Source organism: Anser brachyrhynchus, assembly GCF_964034855.1.
Source record: "Anser brachyrhynchus genome assembly, chromosome: Z".
In the NCBI taxonomy this organism is placed as follows: Eukaryota; Metazoa; Chordata; class Aves; order Anseriformes; family Anatidae; genus Anser; species Anser brachyrhynchus.
Genome location: NC_137697.1, coordinates 59,246,966 through 59,258,214, shown reverse-complemented (window position 1 = coordinate 59,258,214; position 11,249 = coordinate 59,246,966). Strand labels below are relative to the sequence as shown.

General features: G+C 39.8%; 1 protein-coding gene across 4 annotated transcripts; it reads left to right on the top strand.

The window, feature by feature from the left end:
* The first annotated feature begins 1,979 nt into the window (after positions 1-1,979).
* Positions 1,980-11,241, top strand: CCDC112 (coiled-coil domain containing 112). 4 transcript variants are annotated; one of them, XM_080573964.1, is made up of 10 exons: positions 1,980-2,129; positions 2,766-2,881; positions 4,713-4,834; positions 6,577-6,666; positions 7,642-7,717; positions 8,299-8,692; positions 9,542-9,955; positions 10,635-10,730; positions 10,912-11,027; positions 11,106-11,241. In XM_080573964.1, the coding sequence occupies exons 1-10, from the start codon at positions 2,079-2,081 to the stop codon at positions 11,134-11,136; spliced, it is 1,506 nt and encodes a 501-aa protein (XP_080430090.1). In that variant the 5' UTR covers positions 1,980-2,078; the 3' UTR covers positions 11,137-11,241. The 4 variants fall into 4 exon arrangements, with proteins under 4 accessions (XP_080430090.1, XP_080430089.1, XP_080430091.1 ...); XM_080573963.1 differs by having other exon boundaries at positions 10,912-11,152; XM_080573965.1 differs by lacking the exon at positions 1,980-2,129 and adding an exon at positions 2,167-2,302 and having other exon boundaries at positions 10,912-11,152.
* The last annotated feature ends 8 nt before the right edge of the window (positions 11,242-11,249 follow it).

The following is an 11,249-nucleotide window of genomic DNA, read 5'->3' as shown; positions in this document are numbered from 1 at the left end:
TATACCAGCTTCACAGCTTGAGGCCTGACACCTCCAATGCTTAGAGAGAGAACCAGCAAAGTCTAGCTCTGTTCAGACACCTAAAATACCTCTGTACAGGCATCTCGTACAAAGTCCTCAGGATTCTGAGTTACTCATGAGTAGTATGTGTGGCAAACAGTAATAACATGGATTCACCTCTTGGAAACTGGTGATCTACTGAAGTTGTTGAATTACACTATGACTAAAGCCATTTTAACAAAACTGCTTTCAGAATACTGTAGTATAATCCCTAAGCAGTTATCAGTTTGCTGATCCTAATATCAGATACCTTAATAGGATTCACCAAAGAAAAGCAAATACAAATAAGTTCTAGAAGATACGCTTCCTTCTCTTACATCAGATAATAGAGGGGAAGACAAAGAAGAGTTTGAAACACTGCTGTGGAAAGAAGAGTTCTGTAAGCCATTTCAGGTAGCAATCTGTGAGAACAATCCTCTTTAATTTATGCTGATGAATATTTTCAGGTTTTGAAATGTTCTACTTTACTTGTTAATTTCTATTCATCAAATACAAAGAAATCAAATGTAAGCACGGTCATAAAATATAAAAAGGAAAAATATATCAGAAAAGTGCTTTTAAAAACATCAATTAGGCAATAAAATGTCTTCAGCTTAGGCCATTTGGTTAGCATCTGTGAATGCTTTTGTGTTCTACAGCTGGGAAAACACCAGATCATAAAATCTTTTTAGCTAGCAAAGCCACTGCATGAATAGATTATTTCTATTCTGCAGAAATGTTAATTAGCAACTCCTTAAAAGTTTGATTGGTATATGTGTGTGAAAAACAAAATCTTGAGAGTTCAAAAATGTATTGAATAATATGAAGCTCTTTATTTCCTGTCAGGATAATGAGGATGTAGTCTGGTCTTCCTGAAGGAAGTAATCAATACAAAACCCTAAATCCTGACATAAACAAAACCTTAGCCAGTCATAAGCATGCTCCATGAGTTTGAAAGAGTAAGAAAGAGACTGTGTTTAATCAAACATCCAAGATGGTGAATCAGTCGTAGCCAAATTGCAACCATACACGGCTCTTCCCAGTTAAAACCAGCCCTTGAGGGAAAAGCAGGATATGGTGACACCATACAGCAAGCATCACTTGCTGCTCTGCATTTGATAGATCTGCATCCACACATCCCTAGATGTGTACACACCTCAGGTCAGCTTTGGCTACTGGAGTACATTGCTCTGAAGAGACTCCTGCTTGTGACATTAGGTCTGTGGCTTCAGCTCTTCAAATGAGCTCAGGGGAGTTAAATGGCATTGGTCAGATAGTCTGGAGCCTTTGGAGCCTGTTATCTTTTCCACATGGTCATCACCTTGAGTACATGCCTGCAAGGCTTGGAAGGTCATGGGCACTCCGGATTACAACTTTCTCACCCAAAAGCAAGGGTGGCTGGGAGCCTAATGTAGTCACTGTCTGCCTCTGACAAGGTGGTGAAAGCCTTTTGAACATACCCCACCTGCTTCTTTTGAAATCCCAGGATTTCAGGACTTGGGCTCTTTTTTCAGGTCAGATTTCCCTTCCAGATCACTGTAGGCTTTGGGCCTTCGTGTGACCACCGTTCCCTAAAGAGCCAGCAGGTCTGTGTCAGAACCACTAAGTCCTTTGTCATGTTATACCGCTTCCTATAAAGCAACAGAGGAGTGGCCAAGCTTGAAAGATGGCCACTGTAGAACCGTGTAAACAGACCAGGGGGTTCTGGTCCAAATTATTATTATTTATTATTGTTGCTGTTACTGTTTTGAGTTAACTGAACTCCTTTCACTGTCCCCTCAGGCAGCGTGGGTAGAAACGACTCCAGGAACGCCCTGCCGCGGCCAGCGTTTATTACCACGGTAACTAGCAACGCCAGGCACTCCTATCCTGACGGAGCCCGGACAGAGGGACACACCCTCGCAAACACACTGACAGACAGACAGACAGACAGACAGACAGACAGACATACGCGGCGGCTGCAGGGCTCCCCGCCCGCCTCCATCTCCCGGCGGGGCGGGGCGGGGCGGGGCGGGCGGCGGCGGCTGCCCGCGGCCAAGATGGCTGCGCTGGCAACGGCCGTGGCGGCGGCGGCCGGCGGGCGGCAGCAGGTAAAGGCCTGGCCGCGGAGCCGGCCTCGCCGGGCGGCCCGGGGAGAGGGCTGAAGCAGGAACTGCTGGTTTGCCGGGCTGACCTCAGATAGTAGGCTCACAACATCCAGTTTCATAGCCCGTGTTTGTCAGTAGTCCCAGCATGTGGTGCCTTTAGACTGCTTGGGGTTGCTGTGAGTAAGAGTTAACAGTTTGCAGGGCATTTTGAGCAGATTTCACAAGTTAAGCGAGTGCTTTCCTTTAACGAGATGAAATGGGGTAATCTGCCTAATGTAGATTACATGTAGATAACATAAGATTGTATAGTCAGGTAGCGAGTTACCTCCAAATCTTCAGATACTATCTTGATTTAGGGTGGTATGTAGTGTGATCAGCAGCATCTGTGAAAGCAAGTTGACATTGCATTCTTTCCATTTTTCCTTTGAAGAATGGATTTTTATATACACTCATCAGTTTATCATCACTTCAATTTTATACCTGTGTAACTTAAAATTATTTGGATTACTGTAGTATAAAACAGAAGTAGTGCTTTTGTTTGTTATCTCTGCACTGTGGTATTGTCTGCTTAAAAATAACCTATGAGTATTTAAAAATAAAATACTGTTTTTGAATAATACTCCATTTTGTTATGTACAGAATGACAGCTGTTTCAGTACTGCAGGTTCTGGTCAACAGTGTCAGAATTGGAAGATGAAAGCAGAACAAGCTAAGAAAGCAGAATTCGTGAGAACAGCAGAAAAGTTAAGAACTCAGTAAGTAAAAGACAATCATAACTGTATTTTCATGCTGTTCTGGAGATAATACAACTCAAAGTTCCAGGTAAGAATTCACAGTAATGAAATTTTAGGCAAAGTTTTCATTTTTTTCAGGACTTCAGGTAGATTATTACAGTTCTGGTTGTTTAGGATAGGGTCATGAGCTTCAAGATGACCTGTTTTTCTAATTGCTACCAGGACTTCAGTCAGTTATTTTCTTTAGTTCGCTGTTGCACCATGTTGATAACCCAAGAATGAAAGTGTGCGTGGCATTACTTAGTTCCCAGTTTTCCTACTCAGCTGTGCAGTGCATGTGGCATTATTGAGTTCTTAGTTTTCCTACTCAGCTGTGCTTACCTTTCTAAAGAACTAAAGCCTATAAAAGATACCAACAAAATGAAAATTGTGGCAGCATTACAACAGCTTCCTTAGAGCAGATTGAGAGCACTTCTAGATTATCTAGGCCATTGCTTTGGAATATGGGAGCTCAAGACAGCTCAAGCACAGACGTGATTTAAATGTGTTTCCCCACATCTTGAGTAATGGCTTTAATAACTATACAGGCAGTTGAAAGAACAGTGAGGTTTCTGCATGCACAAATGAGCTTTCAGAGGAAGAGCTGGCTTAGCCAGCGGGTTCAAGGAGACATGTTTGTAGTTATGAATCCTGAATGAACTGTGACACTGAAGTCTCACAGCAGCATTTTACTCTGACTGAATTAGCTCCTCTTAGTTGTTCTGGATCCTCGGTAATGGCTCAAAAGTTGACTGCTGGGTAATGTAGAGATTCCTGAGCTTTAAATGAGGCAGTTTGGATGCCATTTAACTATGGCAAATTGTCCTTCTGTAGTTGTGCTCTTAAGACTTCTAGTGCACTGTCTGAGATTTTGTTACTCAGGTTGGTTATGTGAACTCCAGTGAACAGCAAAGCATTTAAGTTATGAAGGCATCTTCATGTAGAGGATTGAACTATATAGCAGCAATAGCCTACTGCAGAACCAACCTCCTACTGAGAGACAGAGGATTATGGGTTGTCAGTAGTGCTGCTTAACATTGGGAATCACCACATGTCTTTGTTATGGATAGCACCAGTGTTGTACTGCTCTGATCTCTTAGCATGGTGGCACTGATCTACACAGATAGGCTCAAGGCTGCAGTATTGGCAGTCCTTTTGCATCTGTGGTTCTCTAGGTCAGACTCTAGTAGACTGCCTAGCTGCAGTAAGGCAAAGCATATCCTACTGTGAGTTGTATTCTGAGGCTTCTGACCTTAGTGAGGAAGCAAAAGTCACCTGTAGATCTGTGTATTTATATATAAACTATAGTCAGTAAGGTAGCAGCGTTAATATCTTGGGATAGGCTGATAGTAATGAACTTGAATTCAAATCTTCAGTTGCAGTAGCACTACTGTCATTGTAACCCTGAGGGAATGTACTTGATTTGTCTGTGCTGGGGCTCCATCTGTGTGTGCAATTGCAGTAATACAGCCTGTGTCCCCTCAGTGCTTTCCAATGAAAATTCTCATAAGGCTGCTTGGTAAGTGAGCATCATACAGATAAAATTTCATGCTGTTTCAGTGTGTAAAGCACTGCTTGTCTGTGAGATAATTTCTTCTTTTAACGTCTTGTTCAAGTTCTTGGGTTACTTCGGTGCGTAGTCCTGTAACTACAGAAAGGTTTTCCTTGAAATCAGCTATAGTAGCAAACCAGTGACTTGTATAATATCTAAGATTGTCCTGCTGACACGGCATCAGCTGGATACTAACCATGGAAAATCTTGTGCTTTGATAAGTATTTGCAGCTTGCTCAGTGTGGCAGCCTTGTTTTCCAGGCTTGCAAATATCGAAAAGGACAAAAATGGACATCTTTACAATAGGAAGAGTGATTCCAGGGTAGAATACAGCATGCTAGAAGAACTGGAACATAAAATGACTGTCAACAGGAAAACTGAAAGTAAGTGGGTTTCCCTTTTTTCATTTTTTTCTCTCCTGTTTGTTTACTTATTTTTACTCTACAGTTTTTTGCTTAAATGGTTTATCAGTCAGCAATACAGAGAGATCAGTGTGGATGGGAGGTAGATTATGATTAAAGTATAGTATTTCACTATGTGTATTGCTTATAAGGAAGAATTCCCCAATTCACTTGCAAAATTCAGAAGCATAAGCGTTTTGGGTCTTTTGTGTTACCAACTGTTTTCTTTTAATCTTGAATGTAGTGGGTACTACTCACAAAAAAAAACTTTGGTGGAAATTTTCTGTTTTAGAAACTTAGAAGCAATTTTGTATGTGTACTGCAAAATGTAATGTCGTCTAGCTAGGTACTATAAATAGGTACTTAGCATAAAAGAAGTTTTTCCTATACTGATTACTGCCTGTAAATAGGTTTTTGAACAGTTCTGTGCCTGCATTTTTCAGCTTCTGAGATAATGGATATTCATAGTGCAAATTGTGCAGTGAGATAATACACAGTCCATCCTCTATTATCTGTTCTACTGCCAGACTGATTAAACAGGACAAAAGTGACTGCCTCGATACAGTACCTAAGTAATAAAATAATCATGCTATGCCTTTTGATACAGAAGATGAAAAAGTAAGTTGAAGGAAGGCGAAAGGATTCAGGGAGACAACTAAAAATACCTTAGAAATGTGTATGTTTTAATGTGGGTCTTTTAATTGAGGAATCCTAACATATTTTTTACATCTTAAAATCATTAAAAAGTGTAAATATTTCCGAAAAATGACCAAGCTAAAAAGTCCAGAAAGTTTTCCAGGTGTACAGAGGAAGCACAAAAGTATGGGTGGATGTACTGCGGTATACTATTGCAAGAATAAAAAAAAAAATAAAAAAAAATGAGAGGTGTAAGGTACTAAATGTGAGATGTGAAAGAATGTTAGAGTCTTGTAGGATGTGTACTAGAACCCCCACGCTTCTCATTTTCTGTGCTGCTGTGTTCAGGTCTTTGAGCACAATCTGTAAGTTTTTGTATTTTAGTCTTAGTTTGAACTAACAGGGTCACGTCGTGGCTCTGTTTTGTTACATTTAGGTCGTGGTCTCTGTTATTTCTTCCTTAAACCAATCCTGTTAAAAAGACAGACTCTCTAGACTCCCTAGTACCTTAGATGTACCCAGAACTTCATTCAAATCAGTATTTATAAACTTGTGAGGAACCAAGTGGTAACAAAGCAAATAAGCATATGCATGCTTGGAGTTCCTGAAGACCTTAATTCTACTTCAGTTAATATGACAAATAACGTTGAAGTAGTAAATTCATAAGTGCTTTTTAAGTCTGTTTTTTCTCCATTGCTGAGTGTTTTGAGGCCTAGGTCAAAGCCCTTTCAAAACTCTAGAGCTGTTATTTGTACAGGCAATATTGTTCTCCAAACTCCAGTTACCTCATAAAAGGTTTGAGAAAACTGAATTAATCTCGATGTGACTATACTGTTGAAACCTTTTGAAATGGGAACTACTAATTTTAAAATCTGATGCTATGTGGGAAGATACACAGCACATGCACTCAGCTACATGCAGTTAGATATGTTAAGATGCTTTGTATTAGAGCAGTTTCATATGATTAAACAGAATTTCTGTTTCTTATCAGATGAAATCCTCCGTTTAGACACTTCATTGCTTTTTGTTTTCTATTGAATTAAATGCACAAAGATACTGTTAGAACTATAATCACCTTATTTTAACAGAAACTAAAATCCTGCAGCAGCTATCAAAAATACGTAATAATGTGAAGAAACTTAAGCAACAATTGAAAGATGTGAAGCATACATCAGAATGTAAGTCATGCTGACAGATTTTAAAACAGTTTTGTTTATAGACAGGTTTCTTGGATAGTTGTGCTTGTGATTCTCCTGCAGACTTGGGATACTCTAGTCTGTCTGCCCTTCCAGGAATCTGGGAAGGGGATTGTAAGAAGGGAGAAATATAAGAAAGAGTAAAACCTCTTGCAGTTCTCTGTGGGAACAGATAAACTTGTTCTCTATTAGAAGTGACATGGGTTTGTTTCTTTGGGCTATGGAGAGTCAAGTATTTTCTACACTGTTAGCAAAGGTGACAGAACAAGACGTGAAAGCTGAGCCAAAAGTTTTAGATGATATAACGGCATCAATTTATTATTTTTTTTAGAGCCAGGTTAGTTAAACTGTGTGTTCAATATGTGTTCGTAGAGATGTTGTACTGGTTTAAAACACTCAAGTTCTAAAATGTCTTTCCACCATTACAAAATAGCTGTCTTTCTCTCTCTCCTTCCTCCAAATGAGGATTAAAGCATTTAAAGTACAGGGTATGAAGTCTCACTTCGAAGTTTCTTTGTAAGCCCAGTTTTGTAGAAAGTAGTGAGATGTAGGCTACATATGGTTAGTACAGCCTGGTAAAAAACAAAGATTTGATTGTGCTTCTTAAGTCATTAACTCCATTGTTAGAAAAGACAAAAGTGGAAGCCCTTTACTTTAAGGTAAGGCTGTCTCATTCTGTGAATCAGTAAAGATTACCAGAATGAGACTTTTTATTCAATTGAAATAAACATTTATACTGGGATTTGCATCCAGTTAGCTAAACCACTGTGAAATCACACCTTTTGAATAAATGAGTCTTTCTTGTAAGAGTGTTTGAAATGGAAATGTAGCCTTTTTTGTACACTGAAATAAAAGCATCCCAGAATTCTCTGCAAGTGCCTACATTTCTGAATAGTGCTGAATTACTGGTAAATACTCTAACCTTCGTAGGTGTTATGTTCTTCTTTTCGTTTTTAGTTGTTGACAAGCTCAAGGAAATGATGGAAGAAACTGAAAATGCAATCAATGCTTTTAAAGAAGAACAGAGGCAAACGTATGTTTATACATGCTTCAGCTACAAAAAAAAGTGCTTTCATAATAACAATGACAATTTTGCATCAATCAAGTAAACTATTCTCTTGATTTTTCTCTTTTGCCCATGATCCCTGTTGTATGTCAATCAAAACTCAAACTATAGATTCTAATCTTGATATACAACCTTTTAGAGAGGCTGTTTATATAGCTGCTTCACTGATTCAATGTAACAATTATTTGCCTATGAAGAGGCTTTTCCAAGAAAAGTTGCAGAACACATTATATTGTTCTCATGGTTTTTTTTAAGTGGGTGGATTTTTTTCCTCTTTCTTCTCTGTAGTGGTGTCAGGAGGGGACTGAGTTAATTGTTTGCGTGCCATAAATGTGTGTTTCGACTAAAAGGGTAACTTAATTCCAGTTGTGTAGTGCTTTATTATGGGATCATTAAAACTATGCTGTCATCTGTGTCAGTTACCATTTCAGTTCTTAATCTTTTAAGAATAGCTTTTGTGTGGCATTGAACAATTCCAAAATTCATTTTCACTGAGCAATGAATGCTGGATCTCTTTTCTTACACTCCAGTGTTTGTTCCCTTTTTAGATATGAACAGCTTTTGAAGGATGAAAAAACTGCCGTTAATGAGCTCAGTGTCTTTGAGAAAAAAGTGGAACTGTGGGTGTTAAGCAGCAGCTCAACAACAGAAAAAGTTTTGAAGTTGCCATCAGCTAGGATCTCAGTTGATAAAACACTGGAAAATCATCTACCTGAAGAAGTAGTAGAGTTTGAAAGATTTCTGCAGCGAACGGGGGGGAGGCAAGGAGGCTGGGATGATTATGATCATCAGAATTTTCTGAAAGTGTGGACAAAGCACAAAGGAAGGCTGTCCTACATGGATGAAGCCCTTGAGTATCTGTGTGGAAGAACAAAAGAAGAAGTTGAACAACATGACAAATGGTATCGAGAATATTTAATTTTACAGGAAAGAAAAAAAGAGGTAAAATGAACAAAAAAGCCCCCCTCCTAGGACTATGGTAGCTTTAAGAAAACATATTTATTTTTAAAACACACACACTTATTTTTGTATTTGCCTGTCTGGTGGTAGTGCTAGGTAGATTTCTTTTACAGTTGGTGATACATAACTGAAGTCTTCTTTAGCGACCTTAACTTACCAAAATATTTGTCTTTAAATGAATTATCAGTAAGCGTAGACCTAGTAACACACTGACATGGCCTGTGTATTGTCAGCGTATTTTACAAATGCTTATAAATGGAAGTCGTCCAGCAAGTTAGACGTCAATCCCAGAGTGGTAAGTGATCCTGTTTGAAAAATGCAACTTTGTTACACATCCTGGAGAGTGTCTGTCCCACTGTATAAGCAATATACCTATCAATTTCTGGTGTAGATAATTATGGCTCCTTGTAAAGAATTGATGCCTTCAAGAACTATCCATCTGCATATAAAAGATGTACTGACATAAAAATTGGGGTATAAAATAGTGGGTGGAATTGTATTTCAGGTCTTAGCTTTTTCTTCAAAATAACATTTTCACTCAGAATAATATTTTACACTAATATTCGTAACTGTTTCAAGATAACATGCCATAACCTAAAAAATTTCAACTCATAATTCTTAAACCTGCCTGTATGATGCATAAAATAGAAAGAAAATTTGATTATGACAAAGCAGACAAGTGGTCTTTTGCCTTAAGTTTTCCCTTAAGTAGATTTCCAATTCCCATCTTCAGTTAGTATCCTTAGAACATATCTCTTTATCATATGCAATCAACAGGACCGTGTAAGATTTTTATGAAGACCTTGTGTGTCTCCTGCTGTTCTCTTGCAGTCAATTAAGAAATGGAAGGAAAAGCAGCAGCAGGAGAGAGAAGGAAATTTGAAGAAGAAAGAGAAATCAGAAAGAATGCTCAAGAAAGAATGGCTTCAGCATGAAGAAGCTCAGAAACAAAAAGCAGAGGAAGAAAGAAAAAGACAACAAGCAGCAATTGAAGTATGGAAAAAACAGAAAGCAATAGCATTTGCAATGGAACAAGCATCACAACTAAAAGTAGAAGAAGAGAAGGAGAAAAAGCAACTAAAAGAACGCCAGCGCCAATGCCACATGAAGTTACTGTTGGAAAGATATACCTTGCAGAAGAAAGAAAAGGAGGAACTTGAAAAGCTTGAAAAGGAGAAGAGAGATGAAGCTGAAAAGGAGAGGAAGAGAATTGCTGCAGCAGAAATTACTAAATTTCAAGAGCGAGTACGTAATTACTTCTATTCATGCATATGATTTTTTTTAAATTTACCTACTTCCTTATGTAATGTAATCTGCTAAACACTTCTAAAAAAAAATCTAGATACCCTAGTTCTACTCAAAATCTTTTAAATCTGGTTTTGATTCACTGTGTATAACAGCATCTGTCTACACCAAAGAAACAGTATGAGGCTTTATTCCAGACCATGATATTCTTTTCCTCAACATTTAAGTTCTGTAGGATTATTCAGGCCTGTATTTCCTTGTAAATACAAGATGGTTTTGTTTATTTCCATGTGAAAATGGTTTGGGCTTGACTCTATTGCGCTCCATTGCTGAAGTTGAGACCTGATTATTGTATGATAGTATAAAGAAAAAAAGCTGTTTGAAGATCTTGCAGGCTTCATTGGGTGTTAGGTCCCATCTCAATGTAAACAGGAGAACCGGTACTATTGTCAGTATTTACACTAAATTTCAGTTCTATAAACAGGTTGAATGACTGCCATTTTTTCTATACTGTGTAATTTTAGTTTGGACAGGAGAAGCTTGTAGCAAGTAGCTATCTAGTGTTACTTTACTCTATACTATGACAAATGAAATTAAAAAAACTAACAAACTGCTGCATATGTACATATTTCAAAGTAAATTGAAATAAAATAGGCTTTTTCTCTTTTACGTGTTTCAGGATCTACATAAACTTCAGCTAAAGATTCAACAAAAGCAAGTTAAAGAAGCCGAGAAACAAGAAAAAGAACAAAGACTGGCGAAATTAAGACAGAAGGTAATGTATGGTATTTTTTTTGATCTCAGGTGTGAGCAGCTCCGTCATTCAAACGACCTCCAAACAGGCCGGCCCGCAGTCTGCCCCTACGGTAAGGTGCAACGCACGGCTCCTCGGCGGCCACATAAAAACACTTTTCTTTTTCTTTCCACCCCCTCCCCGTGTGTGTTTCCCCCGCAAGGTCCATGTCCGTGCGGCCCGGGACCCGTCCCGCCTGCGCCGGCCGACGCGGGGCTGGGAGGAGCGCATGAAGGAAGCCGGCCCCGCAGCGCCGCCGCCTCTCCGCCTTCCCCGGAGGTACGGGGCGGGGGGAGCCGCGGGCCGCCAGCAGGGCGCGTCCGCTGAGCGGCTCCCCGCTCTTTCCCGTCCCTGCAGGGCCGTGCCCGCCTGGCGGCGGGGGCTGTAGCGCGGAGGCGCCGCACCGGGCGCGCCTGCGCCACCGAGGCCACGCCCCCCCCCTCCGGCCAAGCCCTGTGACGCGTTCGTCGCGCGCCGGCGGCGGCAGCAGCGGCGGTGGTG

Excerpts from the sequence above, each read along its gene's own strand:
- CCDC112 (XM_080573963.1), top strand. The coding sequence starts at position 2,079 with ATGGCTGCGCTGGCAACGGCCGTGGCGGCGGCGGCCGGCGGGCGGCAG. Across the intron at positions 2,882-4,712 it reads GCAGAAAAGTTAAGAACTCA|GCTTGCAAATATCGAAAAGG; the intron begins GTAAGTAAAAGA and ends CTTGTTTTCCAG. Across the intron at positions 8,693-9,541 it reads TACAGGAAAGAAAAAAAGAG|TCAATTAAGAAATGGAAGGA; the intron begins GTAAAATGAACA and ends GTTCTCTTGCAG.